Consider the following 21,626-nt stretch of genomic DNA (forward strand, 5'->3'; position numbering starts at 1 on the left):
CTCTGTGCGGTGGATCTTTTTATTCGTGGAGGTTTGTTATTCCAAATAAATGTATATGCAGTGGAGTGTAATTTTTTCCAGTAACCATCAGGAGGGGGTAACGGTAACATTGAGCTAATGAAGTTGATTCTAGGTAAAACATCCATCTTAACTATTGATACTCTGGCCTGTACTGAGTTTTTAAGTTTGGACCACCTGTCAAAGTCGTATTTGATCTTATCTTTTGTGTAATTGTACTTCACCGTTTGGCTTATAGTAGGGAATACCTCAACTCCTAAACATCTGAAGTGTTTTACCATTGGTATTTTTTCTGGAAGGAGTATATTCTTTGCAGGGGCATTAAGTGGTAGGAAGGCCGACTTTGGCCAATTTATCCTAAATCCCGATAGATTGCCAAAGTCATCAATCAACTTGAGAAGATGAGGCATTGAGGTGGTAGGGTTTTGCATGAACAATATTACGTCGTCCGCATATAAACTAATATGATGTTGTGTGCCCTTAATTGCGATTTGTTCTATGGATTGGGATTGTCTTATATATTGTGCTAAAGGCTCTAATGATAAAGCGAATAGTCCGGGACTAAGAGAGCAACCCTGTCTGAAGGGTTGTCTTTTTTAAGGAGGACTGTTATGAGTGCAATATTGTCGATCTTATGGAAATTCCCCTCCTTGATTGAGTATAAAATCATATTAAGTAATAGGGGTCCAATTACATCCCAGCATGAGGTACATTTCTGGTGGGATACCGTCCCTTCCAGGAGCCTTACCAATTTGCATTTCAGATATAGCCTCCCTAAGTTCATCTAGTGTGATGGGTGTTTCTAACTGTTTAGCGTCTTCCTCTGATAGTTTAGGTAGGTTAATTTGATTAAGATATATATCCATTTTGTTTTGATCGAAGGCCATTTCTGATTTGTACAAGTTGGAGTAAAACATTTTTAATGTCTCGTTGATTTTTTTTTTAGGGTCTGTAACAAGTCCTTGCTGGGCCTTAATAGTAGGGATATCTGCAAATTTTGCATTGGCTCGTATCTTCATAGCTAGTAGGTGACTTGGTTTAGAACCATGAAAGTAATAATGTTGTCTTGTGCTACGTATTTGAAATTCAGATTGTTGTCTTAAAATGGCTTAATCTCTTTTTTTAACACATTAATTTGAGATTCCAATCGAACAGAGTAGTTGTATTGTAAAGAGGAAAATAACGAAGAGTAAAGCGTTTCCAGCTCTGCCAGTTTTGAACAACGATTCTTGCGTAGTTTGGAGGAAAAGACCGCGGTGAAATCCTTGATAAATCCCTTTACCGACATCCATAATATTCTGGGGTCCTGTACCGATTCCGCATTCTCCAGCAGGAATTCAACAAGTGCTTCTTTGAATTGTGTAATGAATTCATTGTTTTTCAGCAATATCGAGTTAAATCGCCATCTTGGGGCTCGGGATGACAGTATACCAAATTATCCTTTTAGGAGTAAATAGCAGTGATCTGATAGTGCATCATAGTTATCAAATAGTCTAGGGGATGCAAAAACATAATCTATTCTGGAGAATGTCTTGTGTCTTGTAGATCGACAAGAGTACTTTCGGGCCGTTGGGTTGAGTGATCGCCATAGGTCATTTACACCTGTATTCTTAGACCAATCCTTTAGTGCATTAGATGCATTTTTCTGATAATTGGAAATGGTGGGATAAGATTTATCCATCCCGGGATCCCAAATGGCATTAAAATCCACGCCAATTATAAATGAGTATTCAGGAAGGTTTAACATTGTTCTGGTAAGTGTAGCGTAGAAGTTAGCCTTGTAAAGATTTGGGGCATATGCCGCTACCAACGCTATTTTCCTGTTACTGTATACAATTATATACTGCATCTCTGCCTGTCCTGGCCGTGTGAATACTTTCGGCAACAAACATGCCCTTCCGCGTTGCTCTGATTGGCCAGCGATCGGCCAGCCCTCTACGCTCGTTTTCCCCCTACGCCGGTAACGCGCGCATTCGCATTTTCTTTTTGACGGCACTCACACGCCAAGCAGCTTTTCGCCACACAGCCGCAAGCTGTGCAGGTTTTAATAGGTAAAATTATGCATTCGTCACTACTCTCTCTATATCAACACATAGGTAATATTAATAGGTTTTGCCGCTGCGGCATTATGCATTCGTCACTACTCTCTCTATATTGACGCATAGCCACCAGCTAATATACGTTCCACAAACGCTCCACACCTCCACAAACATCCCGCAGCACAGACGCACACAGCAACACAAACATTCCCCACATTTAACATTCACAAACACACAATATTGAAACATAAACACTGCATAACGTTAAACACTAACACTACGATACCCAGAGCTCATCGCGCAAACCGGAAGCGGACATACGTAATCTTTCCTCGCCGCGTCACTCTAACGTTACCTCAACGGCAACTTATCTAATTTAACAGCTAATTAAAACATATTTTCAAAATCTATATTTGTAAATTCCACATAACCTTAGATCTTGTTCTTTAAACATTACGTAGGCCCCTTACCCGCTTGCGAATTGAACTCCACCCCATACGTTAAGCTAAAACCAAAGATTTTCGCCCATCACCCCGTTTTAAACAGCGTAAATACAACATTTCTCTCCGTTTTTAAAGCAATCAACTTATATACGCCAACTCCCCCACACCTTAGCTAGTATCCCTCCGTTTTTAACAACAATCCGACGGTCGCAACATATTTAAAACACATAATATTCATCGCTAGTCATTACACGCCAAACCCCGCCGCTCTCGCAAGACGCTCGTATTTTCAAACCTCTTTGTCTAGTTTAGCGACACGACACGACAATTCAACATTACTTTTACAGTTATACTGTTTATTAAAACACACTCGTATTTAACAACGACCTCAAGTACTTCCTATTTAGCTCCTGTATCATAACACAAGCGTATTTGTACGCTCTGTAAACGAGCACCTGGGGGGAGCCTCATGCGCGGCGTAGGGGGTAAACGAGCGTAGAGCGCTGGTATTCACGCAGGAGAGCGCTGGCCAACGCTGGCCAATCAGAGCAACGCGGAAGGGCATGTTGGTTGCCGAAAGTATTCACGCGTCCTGGCCAGGAAACACTTTGCAACTGTGATCTCCTCTGGCAGTAGTTGGATATTGTAATGTGTGGCGAGGGATTGCAGCAATTCCACTGAGAGAAACTGGTCTGAGGCTGGATAACATGCCTCCTGAGCTGAGGTCTGAGCTTGTGCCACAAGATGACTCAACTACATACTCGTCCATCCTTTTCTGTTTCCTCCTTTGGCTGGTAGTATGTTCCTCAATCCCAAGGCCATTACATATGGCCTTTGTCCTGTCATACATGTCCACTGCCATCTGTGAGGTGCGATAACCTTTGAGTGTGTCCTGCACTGTGCTTTTAAATAGTACAGAGCTAGAGCTAGGTGGTCTGTAGGTCAGCGTTTCCGTTAGCCGGTAATTACCGGTATTTGACCGGCAAAATCTGTTGAAGTCCGACATATTTAATCTCTCCGGTCATAATGTCCGGTGAAAATAATTCCCTCTAAACACAATTAGATTATTTGAATTGTATTAAAATAGGCTAAAATTAAATAGCCTATGCGATGAACGAAACAATCATTACATTTGTCGTTGCTTCACCAAGCAGCCGGTCTAATAATGACATCCTGTTGTCAGCGCGAGCTGGCTGCTGATATATTTGCGAGAAGCATGGCTTGGCAGGGTGCAGTACTCCAATTCAGCCATTGGCAATTCAGCTGTTGGGTGGGGGCGCTGCTGACACCGCTGCTCTGCTCTGCCTGCTCCATGCTTCACGTAAATATATCAGCAGCCAGCTCGCGCTGACAACAGGTTGTCATTATTAGACCGGCTGCTTGGTGAAGCAACGACAAATGTAATGATTGTTTCGTTCATCGCATTGGCTATTTAATTTTAGCCTATTTTAATACAATTCAAATAATCAAATTGTGCTTAGAGGGAATTATTTTCACCGGACATTATGAGCAGCACCAAGTCGTTGGGAGGTGGAGATATACATCACGGCGCAAACCCACGATAATGTTGCCGTCTCTCTCTGCCAAATTTCTCAGTTCTTCGCTTGATATAATTAATACAAATGTCCAATATAACGGAATTCGTTAGCTCATAAAAATGTGATTATAACAGACTGCTGTTTATTAAGGTCGGGCAGACTGCCCACCGACACCTCAAGTCGGCAGCAGCACGAAGTCTCGAGGGACTTATTTTATTTGGAATATATTAATGACTGTATATACGCAAAAGTAGCCTAGTTTTAAGTTAAAATATTATAAATGCCTTGATGATGTCATTCTTTATATAGGCCTATCAATTGTTTTTAAGCTCAATAAACTCTGACCGGAATTTATCCCATTTGTCCGGTAGATTGAAATCTACCGGACACTCAGACCTGCAAAAAAAAATTCTAACGGAAACCCTGCTGTAGGTACTGTATATTTATTTCATAAAGTGTTATTTATTTCATTAATAGTGTTATTATTAGGGATGTCCCGATCCGATCACGTGATCGGGATCGGGGCCGATCACGTGATTTTCCGAAGATCGGGATCGGCAAAAAAAAAAAAAAAAAAAACGATTTTTTTTTTTTTTTTTTTTTTTACTTTTTTTTTTTTTATTTAACAAACATGACCATGTTCACGTCTTAAACTCATACTGAGGCCTTAGTTTTGGTTTTAAATTGCATATCATCATTCATTTATTTATTGTCACAGAGCAGAAGAATTTTGCCAAAACAAACCAATAGTATCCAGCTGCAGAACGGCAGACCAGCCACAATCTCAGACCCAAATAATTTTTATTTAAATTTTTTTTATCCCAATTTCTCACATTACATTCACCCTGAATGTTGACGTTATCCAGGTGAAAAGTTAACTTCATAAATCATTTGATGTATAATTAAATCAAAGGAAATGCGTTTGGGTCTGAGAGTGTGGCTGGTCTGCTGTTCTGCAGCTGGATACTATTGGTTTGTTTTGGCAAAATTCTTCTGCTCTGTGTGACAATAAATAAATGAATGATGATATGCAATTTAAAACCAAAACTAAGGCCTCAGTATGAGTTTAAGACGTGAACATGGTCATGTTTGTTGAATAAAAAAAAATAAAAAAAATTATTTTGATCGGATCGGGAAATATCGGTATCGGTAGATACTCAAAATCACATGATCGGGATCGGATCGGGAGCAAAAAAACGTGATCGGGACATCCCTAGTTATTATTTATTTCCTGACTTTTTTTTCTGTGAAGATCCCGGAAAGGGTTATTAATATTTGGTTATGTGTGGCTTTCTGGAAAACAATAAATGTTTACGTTTAGGGACCCCTGCGATCGTCACACTTTTTTTGTTACAAACTGACCCGGCCCACCAGAGAAGGGAAAAGTTATGTGGCCCTCACAGGAAAAAGTTTGGGGACCCCTGCTATAAACCTTCCCTTCAATATGCCATAAAGAAATAATTTTCTCATCAATACGTTCCAATTTTATAGCTTTGTGAATATGAACGTTATATCGGATTGGTCTAGGCTAATTCCTGCAAAACGAGTTACAGGGCGCAAAGCTAATAACGTCAAATCGATTGGCGTTTCGGCCATACACAAGCTAGAGATAAAAATCAAAAATCAATATCATGTTCCACCATGAATGCATGAAAGGGGGGGGGGGGGTGGCGGGGGAAGTCGTTTCTGATTATTGATTACCAATAACGGCATTCGTTATTGAAGCCTCATACACTGATGAGAGGCTTGGCTATCAGAGCAAGGCCAGATCGGGCTGTAATTTACGTCAAATAGCTCTTACCTGTGGCCGGTTGGATCACAAAAAGGATTTCCCAGTTATTGATCGCCATCTGGTTAGGGCTGGACGGTATGGTCTGAAATTTATATCACGGTATAATTTGAAGCATAGACGGTAACGGTATATTAGGGCTGGGCGATATAACGATAATTGTCGCGATATATTTTAATAATCGATATCGGGGTAAAGAATATCAGAAAAAAATAATATTGAATTTTTTCTTTTTTGACCTGCGACAGGGCAGCTTTAAAACCAGAGACAGTGGACAGACTTGTCTTTCTTGCCTGCAACTTAACCCTTTAATCGCCAAGGACGACTTTAGACGTCATTCCTCGCCATGCGTAATCTGCCAATGACGTCGTACAGCATCTTTGAGATCAATATTTCAAAGATCTGTCATGGCAATCATATTTCACCCACGGAGACTTGAGACTTGCTGTTGATCTCCTCTCAACTCTCCAATGGTTCAAGACGGCCATCTGGTGGCCGATCGGCGGATCGCCAAAACCGGAAGTGAGCGGCCGGAAGTGGTGCTCACCCATATTTCGTCCGGCCACTCGCTGTCGCTTGTCCAGCTTGATACACTGGATAGCGATCCGTTGCCAATAACTCGATAAACAACATGATTTGGACGTATATAGTATTATACAACCTGAAAATGGATCGCATATATCAACATCCCATAATCGTGATCTTTCTGCTCCACGCTGATCACCCAACGGTCAGAGGAAGCTGCAATGAGTTTCAGCGTGTTTGATTACTATTTTCGATACAAACTGCTCTGATCAATATATGACCCATACTACATAAATGATTTAACGTGGGCCACAGACTTATAACCCCCCCCCCCCCCCCCCCCCCCCCCCCCCTCCGGTCACCAGCAGATGATGAGGCATGACGTTTAGGACCTTGTACAATTGAAATTTTTAATCTGACGTCAATCGGTATCAAACTACATTTGATTATCTAATATATGTATTTATAGCTATAACTCACGTTCTGCAGAATGCTGCAGAAAACGATAAAAACATATTTATACTATAAAAGTAGAACGTTGCTACATCCTAAACGATAGATACTTGATGTTGAATGGGCCATAGTAATGTCAATTTAGCAATACAATTTAAAAAGTTATAGCCCTGCAAAGAAGGGAAACATCTCCATAGACAAATAGAGCTGGCAGAAGATGGTATAAGGATGGATATAAGCGTGGCAGAGAAAGGGTTAAAGTAATGGCTTTGCTTGTCCAAATGACAATACTGACCAAATTGAGATTGATTTTTCTCTTGTCCATTTATTTTGTTTGCTTTCTAATTTAAAATACAGTTTGAAACGTCTGTACACAGTAGGCCATGTGTGCTAGCAGAGCTAGTCTCCAGTCGCGAGTCACGGTGCATGGTTTGACAAGCTTCATTTTTGGTTATTTGTGATACTTTGTATACAACCAATTCAAAGTTAGAGCTGCATTTTCTTTCAAACTAATTTGGTCACAGATGTACGGATTTGATACAAATTGTTACTCTTGGGCAAAGGTGTTTAGCAGGCTGTTACATGCAGGCATAGAGACAGCTCTGCGTAGGAGTGTGTAATAGATGAATAGAGATACACCGATACTACAGATACCAGGATAAAATACTCACATTCCAGTACCAAGATCGGAGTACTATGAATGATAACGGATAAAGGGATATGCCATCTATCAGTGACATTATTATATAAAATGAATAAGATAATATAAAAAGTATAATAAAGTAAAAGTCATACTTTGTGTCATACTATATTTGATCAGCAAGAAAATGGGACAGACCTCTCTGCACTGCCTGGCCGATGAACCAGGAGCGGAAGTCTTCCTGAAAGGCTTTGACCTCATACAGCTGCGCATCACCACCGCTCAGCAGGTACAGAGAGGCTGCATCTGGAACAGGAGAAACACATGAGAAAATACCTCCACTGACACATTTGGAGAAGTGATTCTTAACCCTTTCACTGCCGCACTACCAAACGGTTAACCCTTTCACTGCCACACTACAGAACGTTAACCCTTTACTATCACACTACGGTAACCGTCGGTAGTGTGATAGTAAAGGGTTAACCTTCTGTAGTGTGGCAGTGAAAGGGTTAAAGCTAGGGCTGCTCGATATTGGCTTTTTTACAGATACCGATATACCGATATTGTCCAACTCTTAATTTCCGATACCGATATCAACCGATACCGATATATGCAGGGTTTCCCCCCCCCCAAAAACGGAATAATTTCAGGTAATTAACATTACATATCTCTTGTTGTGGAATTAACACAACATTATGCATACTTTTGACAATAAATAAAATCAGAATTTGTTCTTACTTGCTTGCCTAGGTAAATAAAGGTTATAGAAATGTAAAAAAATAAAAAAAAAAATTGAAAACCGATACCGATATTTTCCGATATCACATTTTAATGCCGATATCGGCCGATAATATCGGTAGGCCGATAATATCGGACATCCCTAGTTAAAGCTGCAGTAGGCAACTTCGTAGAAATGAGCAATTCTGCCCAGCAGAAATAGAGCAAGCTCTGCATCACTTTTCAAATGCAGCATGCACGCATAACAAAAGGTTTTCAACAAACTACCAGAGGCACCAGCAGCTTAAAGCTGAAAATATTAAATAATACGAAATATTTCCCAGCATCTGGTCGACAGGTGGTTTTGCATATCGTCGTGTGTACTTTCTGACGAGGAATGTGGTGGTGGTCTTAGTTTTCCACAATGTAACCCCGGGAACACCACTTGGGAGGCCAAAAACATCCGATTGGTTATTGATGCAGGTAGTTGTTGTTTTTGGCCAATTGGATGTTTCAGTAGTGTTCCTGGGGTCCCATCGGAAAATCATGGGACCACCATCACATTCCTCGTCAAAAGGTACACACAATGTACTTGCCGATCAGAGGCTAGAAAATATATATATATATATATATATATATATATATATATATATATATATATATATATATATATATATATATATATATATATATATATATATATATATATATATATTATTCAGCTTTAAGCTGCTGGTGCTTCTTGGAGTCTAGACAAATCTGTCATGGGCTTGAAAAGTGATGCTGAGCTTGCTCCATTTCAGCTGGGCAGGTAAACTCACTCATTAGGACAGGGGTGGCCAAGCCGCATGAGGCTCTTTGCCCATCAATGTGCGGCTCCTCCACCCATTGATAAAAATAATTTAATAATGAAATATTATTATATATATATATTTTTTTTTATGTCATTCATTCCATAAGAACGTAGAATAAACATTTACAGAGTTTCTTCTTTTTTTTTTTAATGGTCCATAAATGTTCTTGGTATCTGATTCTAGGGACATCTATGGATCTCAGGAAATGTATTCCCAGTGTCAGAAATATTGTGTCTGTTACTAGGATTGAGTAAATTGTAATGAACCAAAGGAGAATATCAATTATATATATATATATATATATATATATATATATATATATATATATATATATATATATATATATATATATATATATATATATATATATATATATATTAGAGCTGGGCATAGATTACATTTTTTAATCTAGATTAATCTACCTGCAATCCTGGAATTAAGTAAGGGATAATGTATAGCTACGAGGTCATTGTCGCAAAATAATTGACCGACACAGAGTTTAAAATACCGAGCCGCCTCGGCGAGGTGTTTTAAACGTCAGTGAAGGTCAATTATTTTGCGACAATGATCGAGTATAGCTATACATTATCCCGCTTATTACATGGCTAACTTACTAACAATATACCTAATTCATTTTACATCGACTCGCAACACTGGTTCTGGGCTTCTGGCTCCGCTCGTCGCTCCGCCCCCTGTCATCGCCGGCAGGCTCCCCGGCAGCACTGATGTCAGTGGGCTTGATTGCGAACAGCTGCGCACAGCGGTCATTATTGTGTGATAATTGACCGCTGCTAGGGGTAACGGAGCGCTATTGACCAATCACAAGCAAGCATTTCGGCGAATGTGAAAACGCCATGTAATAATCTAGATTAATCTAGATTAAAATGGCTCAAAAAAAAAAAGTGTTCTACCCAAATAATGACCAGAGGAGGAGATTTATCCTCTCCTCTTCATCTGAGGAGTCACCAGCTGTTCTATCTCCTTGTTCAACAGCATGAACATGTCTCTTCTTTTTGTAATTTCCAGTGTTTCTTTTAAAACCAGATTTATCGTAATTGTCTGTGCCCTTCCTTTGATGCCATTAACATTGTTACACTGATATTGACAGCTCTCTTCAGTGTCAAATCACTCTGTCAGTAGTTTCTTCTGTGCACCTTCATTTCTTAATCCACACACAAACCTGTCTCTCAATGTGTCTTTTAGTGAATCTCTAAATTCACAATGCTGCTGACTGGTTGCTCACACACAGACTGCTGCAGAAGCAGGTTTCTCAACAAATTCAGTGCAAGCTCAGTGTAACAGTTCCATGAATGAATGAATGAATGAATACGTTATTTAACAGATTGCAGAATGGGTACAATACAGTACGGCTCAATACATACAATTGTTAAGGGGATGCAGACCAGAGAAAGACGTTTGTCTTGTTTACATCAGGGTCCCCCATTTTCATTTCATATTGCTCCACATTGTCATTAGCACCGAGTGAATCCACAGTCACTTGCTCCTCAATAGGAAACCAACCTAGATTTACCATGAAAGACTGGTTCTGGCTGAACCGTTCGTTATACAAGTATTACAGAGAAATTACAAAGGTACTCACAGTTGCACGAGGGTTTCGGACAGAGATACGGGATGGTGCGCATGCGCTGTGATCACCCAACGGCGGAAATAATGCTGTTTTGAGCAGTTTATACAAATTATTTAAAATGTTTATTAGCAACGCAGAGCTTTCAAACCATCCCGTATCTCTGTCCGAACCCCTCGTGCAACTGTGAGTACCTTTGTAATGTCTCTGTGATTCTTGTATAACGAACGGTTCGGCCAGAACCAGTCCTTCATGGTAAATCTAGGTTGGTTTCCTATTAAGGAGCAAGTGACTGTGGATTCACTCCGTGCATCACAGTCACGAAAGGGGCTACATTGTCATCAAACGGTCCAATATTTCCAATAACCCAAGCCATTTCTGTTGTAAACACTCACGATAGTTCAGTCGATCCTTCCTTTAGTGTGTAAAGTGGATTTCCTCCTCTTGTAGATGTTTCCCAGTGCCGCCCGAGCAACGTGAGCTAACATGCTAACTCGCTAACGTTAATAATGTAAACAAAGCTCGCAACGGACTTCTTCTTTCTTGCATTGCGCAGATTCAGACGTCCTCATCGCCGAATTGTGTTATATCCTGAGGACTTCTTAACCTCACCTGTATAACAATGATTACCGGACCACTACTTTAGTTTAACACATTATTCTGACTACAGCTCCGGTAGTGCAATCACTTCCTGGTACCACAGCTGGGAACTACGGCAAGTATTTAAGGACAATACAGACCCAACGTTGAGAAAAAGATTAACGGCGTCAATTATATTATCGCGCGATACTAGTCTCGCGTTAACGCAGCACGTTAACGGCCCAGCTCTAATATATATATATATATTATTATTTTATTTTTTTAATCTTTGACTGTGCATAACGCCATGCTAAAATTTACCAGACCTGAAAAATCTAAGCAACTGAATAAAGGGAAGATGATTAAACAGAATGTTTTGTAGATACAGTACTGAATTCTGCCATCCGGACACATGCAATTTGAAATATGATTATAGAATCTAGAATATCAGGCCTATAAATAACCTTATTATGGCCAAGTCGCACATCCATGGATTGGGACAAATCTCCCCTTTCCAATGGCAGAGTTCAATCTGGATTTAGTATCACAAGGCGTGATTCACAAACGTGAATGAAATCTACTAGTTACTTTTTTATAATGTAGATTTCTCCATCATTCTTCATCAGATTGCAACACCGTTTTTTGCTAGACGTTCACAGAAAGGTAGAGAAACCAACTGCGTTCTGTTTTATGGCAATAACATTCAGGTTTGTGGGAGATAATCCCGAGAAATAAAAGTTAATCCAGAAGTCAGATGATTGACAGGGGCTGGCGTGAGCTGAGTAGGGTCGTTTTTAGAAATTCAAAAGCCCATCAAAAGCCCTGGGTCTCTTCCTTCAAAAGACTACACTCACTTTTGGCTGTGCCACTTCCTCCCGTCAATATGCGCCGTTTCCGACTCTATGCCCTGAGATTTCTATAATCTTATATTTCACTAATAACAGTTAGAATCATTGGTAAACAAACAATGCTGAAAATATACACTTTGACTGCTGTTTTACAGGGTATTTTCTCTTGGCTACATTTGAAAAGAAAACGCAACATTAATTCATACATTCTGTAGAGATGGATTTATGGCGTGATGTCATTTGCGGTCCAGTACCGGACCGCTCGGGCTTAAGAGGTTAACCCTGTGAGGCCCAAATAAAAAAGACATTAGCAACTTCAGAGGCCAGAGGGTGGGACTGGGACCTATAAACACATTTACTATCCAATAGCATTTTGAGGCTGAACAACAGGACCCATTGACTATGTACATGTGCTTAAAACATTTTAAATAAACATTTACAGATGGCTAAAAGTGATTTGAGAAACGCTGGTATATATGGTGTGGCTCTTTGTGGTACCACAGTAATTTGTGTGGCTCTTAAGTCCAATGCACACGGTGGGTGATTTTTGCCAGGCGACCGATTTTTTAAGCGAGGCGACCGACAGAATTGTATCGCTTCCATTGTTATGAATGAGACAACCCAGTCGGCAGGAGATTTTCTAGCGACAATCGCGGAGCAACTTCCGTCTCCTGGCTAAATATCGCCTCAATCCTATTTTTTTAGGCGACGGCAGGCGACACAGCAAGGACAATGAGCAAATAACATGACTTCTACTGGTGTATCATTTGTAATATAAATTAATTTATCAATACATTCATTGATCAATAACCTACGTATTATTATTACCATGCTACTTATGTTAATTATTATTAACACTAACAGGAACAATTTAAATAAATAACGTTAGTTGGAGAAGCTATAATGGCCGCTTGTCATTAACTAATAAATTGACAATGCGCCACGATGCACCTACTAGATGTTTTTATACTCGGGTAACAAAAGTTGTGGATGTTGACAGAGTTTAATGTCCAGGCTGCAGCTGATGTAGTTTGTAAGGTTTATTGTCCAAAGAAAATGATGGTTGAGAACAGAACAGCGTCTTCCGTGAAAAAACATTCTCTCTCAGCAGCTGCATAACAATACTTGTCCAATCGGTGGTAGTGAACGTATTGTAGCGATCCGTCATGCAGTAATGTCAGGAAGAATGAGGAGAGGTTGTATTCGTATATGGTGGTTTAATTCCAGCTCAATATGGGTTTTACAGGTTAATACTTCCCTCGTAATGCACAACACAGCTACCTGCTAATATGCTCGCTTCACGACAACCTCACGTCCAGTCCGTCCTCCCATATCTCCCGGGGGGAAACAACACCCCCCAGCCCCAGCTAAACAGAGCGACACACAGGGACCGAATGGTATCTGCAGGTTTAGCCCAGTCAGATTTAAGGCTTTTTAAGACTTTTTAATGCCACTCAGAATAAAATTTAATACCAATTTCACAATAACAAAATGGCAAAAATCATGCAACGACACCAATTAGTTTAAGTTTAGGGACACATTGGTCCAAAGATGTTTATTAAAACATAACTTGGAAACTTAAAAATCTTGAACTTAAAGGAGTAACTGGATTGGATGAATTTCAACAAAGGGGTGACCAAACATAAATAGCAAATATAGCTATACAAAATATACCAGGGGCCAAGCAGCAAGTGCAACAGCCACAACTCAGAACACATACTACCATAGGACTGATACCTGTAAGAACACATGACTATCACCATAGGACTGATACCTGTCAGAAGTTGAACACATAACTATTACCATAGGACTGATACCTGTCAGAACACATAACTATTACCACCCTCCCCAGGGTATCAAAAAAGTCAACCAACAAACAAGATTCTTGTGCCGGATCTCCTCTCTGGTAAACAAGAATACCCTGAAGACTCTAACAGGAGCACTCATTCAAGGGTACTACAACTATGCTTGCACCTCATGGTACCAAAGCACCTCAAAGGCCCTAAAAACAAGATTACAAACATCACAAAACAAACTGGTCAGACTACTGCTTAATAGGGATGCCCCGATCGATCGGCCACCGATCGTTATCGGCCGATAACCAGTATAAATATGCGATCGGTGATCGGTGATAATGCTTTATTTTCGCCGATCGTCAAACCCGATCTCATTCGCTGAGTTCTGTCTCAGACACCGGGTGGTGCGGGGTCTGCTCCTCCCTCCCGCACGCATGTAAACACGGGTCTAGTCTAGTGAGACGGGACACGGGAGGACGGCGTCGGCGTCTCCCTGAGCTAACGTTAGCTTAGCTACCGTTACAAAATGACCCAGTCAACTATTCACTTTTAGTTTAATACATGATGAGGCATTGTCTAACCGAACGGTATCTAGCCGGCCAGCTACCGATAGCTCCTGACATAAACAAACGCTCCACAAAGTCTAGTAGAGTGTATGATACCTGTTAGCTGTTAGCTCACGTTAGCGCAAGCTAGTTCACTGTTCAAAACGAAATGTCCCATTGAACTAAATAATTCACTGAGGCGTTGTATTAACGTTATATATCCGGCTAGCAGTAGCTACAGATAGCTCCTGATATCAATGTCTTATAACACTGATTCGATGCGTATTCGAGCTGAGGGCTTGTGAATGTGATTTAACGTTATACCAATACTAGGGTCCAGCTGCAGCGCCGGAGAATCCTTGCCATAGCTCGAGGCTACTCGAGTATAGGGTCCAGGTGCAGCTCCGGAGAATCCTGGCCGTAGCTGGAGGCTACTAGAGTACACACAGACAGTGGAGCTTGTTGCGTGGTGGCGATGTCTCGCAGATAATACAAGTACAAGTCTAATTATATAATATATATATTTTATAAAAAAATATATATATATATATAAAATAAATGTTAATTTCTTTTAATCAAAAGCGATCGGTATCGGATCGGTATCGGCAGATATGGCTCACGACGATCGGTGATCGGTATCGGTGGCAAAAAACGTGATCGGGGCATCCCTACTGCTTAACCTCACTCCTAAAACCCACTTTACCCCTGCCCACATTCAAAACCACTCTTAAAGAGCACCTACGGGAGGCTGCAATTAGAAACTGGGCACCGTACATGTCCAAACCCCCCCCCCCCAATGTACAGTCTTCTCCCCATAATATGTATATATTTTCTGTTAGGATCTCTGGGTAACAGTACTGTATATTTGCATATCGTATGTCACAATTGTAACACTACAGTACTATATACCTGTATGTCATGTATGTCCCTATCCCTATGCCATAAATGTCATGATGTCATGTATGTTGAGTATGTCATAAATGTCACTATGAATTGAAAATGGGGGACCCTGATGTAAACAAGACACGTCTTTCTCTGGTCTGCATCCCCTTAACAATTGTGTGTATTGAGCCGTACTGTATTGTACCCATTCTGCAATCTGTTAAATAAAGTTTTCATTCATTCATCCAGTTGTTTTGTTTTTGTGGTTTGGTTGAATGAATGAATGAAAACTTTGTTTAACAGATTGCAGAATGGGTACAATACAGTACGGCTCAATACACACAATTGTTAAGGGGATGCAGACCAGAGAAAGACGTTTGTCTTGTTTACATCAGGGTCCCCCATTTTCAATTCATAGTGACATTTATGACATACTCAACATACATAACATTTATGGCATAGGGACATACAGGTATATATTACTGTACTGTTACATTTGTGACATATACGATATGCAAATATACAGTACTCTTACCCATAGATCCTAACATACATATGATGGGAGGATACTGTACATTAGGAGGGGGTGGGTGGGAGGAAAAAATACATAGTGGGTGAAGCTCTCATCGAACATAAACACAAACGTGTCCTTGTTTACATCCGTGAATAGATTATTTTCAAGTTAAGAACTCAGCTTCAAGCTTTGGCGTGGAGCCGAATGTTATCCGGACTTCTGTTGGTGCAAATGTTATAGTCCTACCTGATGGCGCAGCTGGTGTGGAGGCAGGCGGGGCCGAAAATAAATACGAAATAGTAGTTTGCAGCAGGGCTCCAGACTAACTTTTTTCACCACCGTCCCAGAACCGTCCCGAAATACAATTTTAACCGTCCCAAAGTGAATGTAACCGTCCCAAAAATCAAATGTAGTTTCTTTACTTTGGTTTTGTCGTCTATAGTTGTTATTGCCATAAGAAACACCATTCAAAGAAGGGGAGAATAAATTGATTTAGTCAAAAGGCTCCCATGGTGGAAAGATTTCACAAGAATAATTATGATTAAAAATAAATATAAAAAAAAAGTGTTTAACAAGGTGCTAGTATAGGGATATTTGGTCACGGTGCGGTTATAGTCAACCAATTGGAGCCATGTTGATTATTCCTTCTATAGGAAAATATATTTAAATGTATTTTATTTCGTTTTAGTTTTTTTTGTTATTACAAATGTGTGTTTATGGTTGAAAATGTTAGAGATAAATAAAGATCAAATCAAATCTAACTGAATAAGTTATCCCTCTTCTAACAAGAAAGAAAAACGTAGTTTAGCTTTAAACTACATAATGTCATTGCGTCCAGAGATTACACCTTTGATAACTAAAGTAATGACACTTGACTAGTAATGAAACATGTCCCTTAGATCGCGCTGTCCTCCTGGTCGATATTGATAACTGCTGCTAAATTCCAGCGGGCCCTCCTCACTGAATATGGATTCATCGTGTAGCTGAAGTGAAGTTCGCCTATAGCCTGTCGTCTATTTCTCCGCGTTCGTTTAGATAAATGTAACGTTATGCCAATTAACTCGCAATGGTAGTAACATTACGTGTTAGTATAGAATCGAATAGAAATCCTTTAATAATCCCGAGGGAAATTCGGCACTACAGAGCAGACTATGTATCGCACATTGAACAACAATAAATATTTAGGTCAATAGGACTAAAATAGGAATAACAATATAATAATATTAAAAATAAGAATAAAATAGTGTGAACTATGGATTAATCAGTGGCAGTCTGATACGTTAGTCAGTAACGTTAGCTAGCAATAAGCAGCTATAACTAGAACGCGTCGATAACTGTATACAGTTCCAATAGACTAACATTACACTTCTGTGATTTAAATGTGTCCTCACCTTAGACTCAGGGGTAGTATTGCTGGATGCAGTTCCCTGTTGGTCATTTTGGGTCTGTGTTATCCTCTTCAAATAGTGCAGCATGTTTGCGGTGCTCTCTTCACTGAGAGGATGCCACAGTATATCGCGCGTTTAATTTTTTTATAACATTCTGATCTTTCCGCGGTTCTTGTACAGTGGTCTCGTGCCGTGCGACTGTCAATTACCAGCTGTCATTCACTGTCAACCAGGGTTAAATACCAGTGGAGAAAGCCTAGGTAAGAGAGATTTCCCTCACCTGTTAACACGTTTTTCTTTTTCGATGCAAGATTAATTTGGGGTGTGACGCTGCTGCAGCGCGACTGGCTGAGGAGAGGTGGGTAGGAACTTGATGCTGGATTAGCGTATCGCTGCGTTGGGAGGCGGAGATATTCATTGGATTTGGCAAATCACGCTACGTTTAGACTTCAGTGAACTTAGTCAGCACGAGACATTCACCATTTGACAGCAATATAAGCGCGCACTGACAGTCGGCCAATTGACATTTCCTGTGAAAAAAAAATCCTCTCCGTCCCGGTTGCGTCCCAGCAAAGATTTCTGTTCGTCCCAAATCAATATTTGATCGTCCCCGGGACGACGGGACATCGTTAGTCTCGAGCCCTGGTTTGCAGGCGGTTTTTGCTGTAGCGACGCGACTGCTGTTTTTTTTTGTTGCAGCGGGGCTCGTAATGGTCTTTGACTGGGACCAACCATCGCGCAAACAGTGGATTGTTGAGCCAGTTCTCGTTAAATTGGCACTTTCCCATATTAACGAGTGCAAATGCTAAACTAAACTAAACTAAACGTAACGTTATCGCTTCACCTTGCTAACGTTAGCTAGACTCCGTTGCTGAAATGGTTCCCCGGCCAACACAAGGAGTTGTGTTGGTTCTGCCCCATTCCGGTCTGCGTGATTCTACAACACGGTCAATGAAAAGTCAAACTTTATCTCCCGTTAACCGTTTTCCCCCAGATTTCATAATAAAACATAAGATGACATGGCATTTTATCTTTCCTTTCTATGGCATTTTTAAGACCTCTGAAAATGGATTTAAGACATTTTAAGACAAACTAAGGCCTTAATTATTGATAAACAAATTTAAGACCTTTTAAGACTTTTTAAGGATCCACGGACACCCTGCGAAACTAAAGCCAGCCGCCCGCCAGGGGCGCTTCGTTTTTTTTTTTTTAAACTTTGACCAGTCAGCTGGTTCTTTTTAGCGTTTATCGCTTTTTCTTCGCATTCATACTTGGTCAAGTTCGACCGACAGAAGCAGGCTGAAAGGGTTCAGATGGGGGGAAAGACACTCTGGGAAAGGCACGGCTGCCGTCCGGGATTCGAACGCGCTCAGCCCCAGATCCGCGCGAGCGCGGTTGTCCACGGCGCTGAAATAGCACTCGCGGTACGTGGTGAGCTACTGGAGCTCCCCGGGGCGCTTCGTTTTTACCTTTGCCGCTTGACACTTAGAGGGCTGCCCGCCGTGTGGCGTGTAATCAATCAAGTTCATAACGATACTCTTATTTTGAAAATCTGTGCAGGTCTCATTTCCGCCCCAAGCGCATCTCCAGTCATAATATCGATGGCTCCGGCAGTTAGCAACATTAGGTTCGTATGATACTCTTATTTTGAAAAAAAACGTGGCAACGAGTCATATCCGCCCAGCCCTGCAGCGGGATACTATTGGCTAAGGGCTTCTGCTCGCAGTGCTCGTGTCAACACAGAGGCAGTCTGCTCTAGTCTAGAAGAGCGGACCTCCATGAGCTACCGTTACTGTTTAAACAATAACCCAGTCAACTATTCACATTTAGTTTAATACATGACGAGGCATTGTCTAACGGTATCTAGCTGGCTAGCTACTGATAGCTGCTGATATCAACAAATGCTCCAGCAATAGTCGACTCGAGTGCATAATACCTCCGTTCCCTCGTTAGCTAGCTCACGTTAGCTAGCTCACGTTAGATCTATCTGTCCCAGTAAACTAAATTGTCTTAACGTTATCTACCAGGCTAGCAGTAGCTACAGATAGCTCCTGATATCAATGTCTTATAACATTGATTGAATGCGTATTCTAGCTGAGGGCATGTTGAATGTGATTTGACAAAAGAAGCGTAACGTTATACCAATAGGGTCCAGCTGCATCGCCGGAGAATCCTTGCATGCTGAATGTAGGGTCTAGCTGAATATAGGGTCTAGCTGCAGGGCCGGAGAATCCTTGCTGGAGCTGGAGGCTACTCAAGTATACACACAGACAGTGGAGCTGTTTGCAGATAGCGAGCATTTTGACTTATTGTGTGGTGGCGATGTCTCGCAGATAATACAACTACAAGTATGATTATATAATATATATTTTATTTAAAAAAAAATTATATAAAATATATATATATATATTTTCTTTTTTAATCAAAAAAAATTTGGCAGGTACGAAATATGCTTGGCGGGTAGATTCTTCCCATCTACCCGCCACTGGCCGGTGAGTCAAAAAGTTAATTTCGCTCCCTGGCGACACATAATAGCTTATTATACCTGTGAACGGTCAGGTCTGGTGTGGGGCGCTAAGCGATTGTCGTTGAGCGACAGATGATCACATCGCCAGGCGGCGTGTATGCTTTCCGCAACGGAGTTCGGTTTCCGGGTTCCTCTGATTGGCCGCGACCCGCACGTGGCGCTGCCGCTCTGCTGTGTGTTGTGTTGCAGCGCGCACCAGAGCGGCAGAGGAAGTATTGATTGCGCCGTAACGAATAATTAAAAAAAGATACCGTTAACTGGAATATGTTGTGCCACATATGTTGGATTATGTAATTGGTTTGTCATGACAAACAAATTAAATATCGCATCGCTGGCTGTCTCTGGCTTGCTCCAGCGGACACCAGAGCTCAGCCATGCCGCTCGCGGCAGCATATTCTCGCCGCTGGTTGAGCTCTGGTGTCCGCTGGACACGCAGAGACAGCCGGCAATGCGATATTTTATTTGTTTGTCATGACAAACCAATTACATAATCCAACATATGTGTAAAGGCACAACATATTCCAGTTAACGGTGTCTTTTTTTAATTATTCGTTACAGTGCAATCAATACTTCCATGCATTCGGGACCTCCATGTTTTGGGGGTATTCATCAGACAAATCGGATCCGGGGATTCGGCTCCCATCAGTCGGGCAAGAACTGCGGGTTTTCAGCCTCTCTCCTGGAGCTTAAGGGGGAGCTTAGTATTCCTGCCTCTGAGTGTGTTGTAGCCAGCGGGTAAATCGCGATTTTTTTATTCGTTTGTCATGACAAACCAATTACATAATCCAACATATGTGTAAAGACACAACATATTCCAGTTAACGGTATATTTTTTTAATTATTCGTTACGGCGTAGTCAATACTTCCATGCGTATAAATTGAGGAAGGCAGGGACCTCTGCCGCTCTGGTGCACGCTGCAACACAACACACAGCAGAGTAGGGGTGGGAATCACCAGTTTAATCACGATACGATACGATATCGATTCTTTGGACAACGATACAATATTATCCGATATCACACAGTCTGCCACGATACGATACGATTCGATTCAGGTGCCTGCGATCGATATGAGACGATATTATGTGCCCATTTAATACAATCAGTAACATTTAAATCAACAAAAAAAAAGGCAATGGAAATATCATGACATTTTTATTTTTGAGCTCTTCCAGACATTTAAATTAAAAACAATCTATTGTTTTTAATACAAATAGACCTCCTGTTCACTGTTTTTGGTTCATTTTTCTTTTTTTTCTCGATATTAATATCCTATTCACTGTCACAGAGCTGTATTTTGGCTGGAAAAGCATATTGGGAGTCCCAAGGTGCAGTACCGGCCAGATCCTGTTAGTGGGGCTATCCCCGAGAATGCACCCTCCCAGTCCCCACTTCTCTTTGCCTATGGCTCTGGGTTAGCTTGTTAGCTCACACTAAAGTAACGTTATCTTCGATCTTTAACGCGACGTGGGCATAATGGAGTGACGAGGATTGCAAAGCAGGTTAGATGCATTGGACCCGTTGTGGAATAAAACAGCAGGGACATGTTTTGGGTCACATAATAGGCACACTAGTCTTGCTCTAGTGACGCTCTAGACCAGGGGTAGGCAACCCTAGGCACGCGTGCCTGCATAGGCACGCGGGGGCATTTGCATAGGCACAGGGGGCAGCAGTAATTTTTTTTATTTTTTTTATATTATAGTGAAATATTTTGCACTGTTGTCACATTTATCTTGTTGAAATCCTCCCACAGGTTATTTTTACTACCACATATTTAATTGAGACCCTTTATTTGTTTATTATTTCAATTTAGCTGGAAATACATTGCTACATCATTCAGTAACATTTGCAGAGCCTTATAACAAAAACATTATTACGGTCACCATTGTTTTTTTTAAAGCAAACGTTTTTATTGGTGAAGCAAGTTTGTACAATTACAAAGTCAGA

General features: G+C 40.9%; 1 protein-coding gene across 2 annotated transcripts in view; it reads right to left on the bottom strand.

Moving 5' to 3' along the window:
* rnaseh2b (ribonuclease H2, subunit B) overlaps positions 1 to 21,626 on the bottom strand; it is a 78,095-nt gene that overhangs the window by 39,787 nt on the left and 16,682 nt on the right. Inside the window, exon 3 of one of the 2 annotated variants that reach the window (XM_084310096.1) lies at positions 7,644 to 7,751. The exons of the other annotated variant lie outside the window; for it this stretch is intronic. Coding sequence (XP_084166222.1) covers positions 7,644 to 7,751 — 108 coding nt within the window. The remainder of the gene's footprint in view (positions 1 to 7,643; positions 7,752 to 21,626) is intronic. 2 annotated transcript variants of the gene reach the window in all.

Source organism: Notolepis coatsorum (assembly GCF_963971535.1).
Source record: "Notolepis coatsorum genome assembly, chromosome: 3".
NCBI lineage: Eukaryota > Metazoa > Chordata > Actinopteri > Aulopiformes > Paralepididae > Notolepis > Notolepis coatsorum.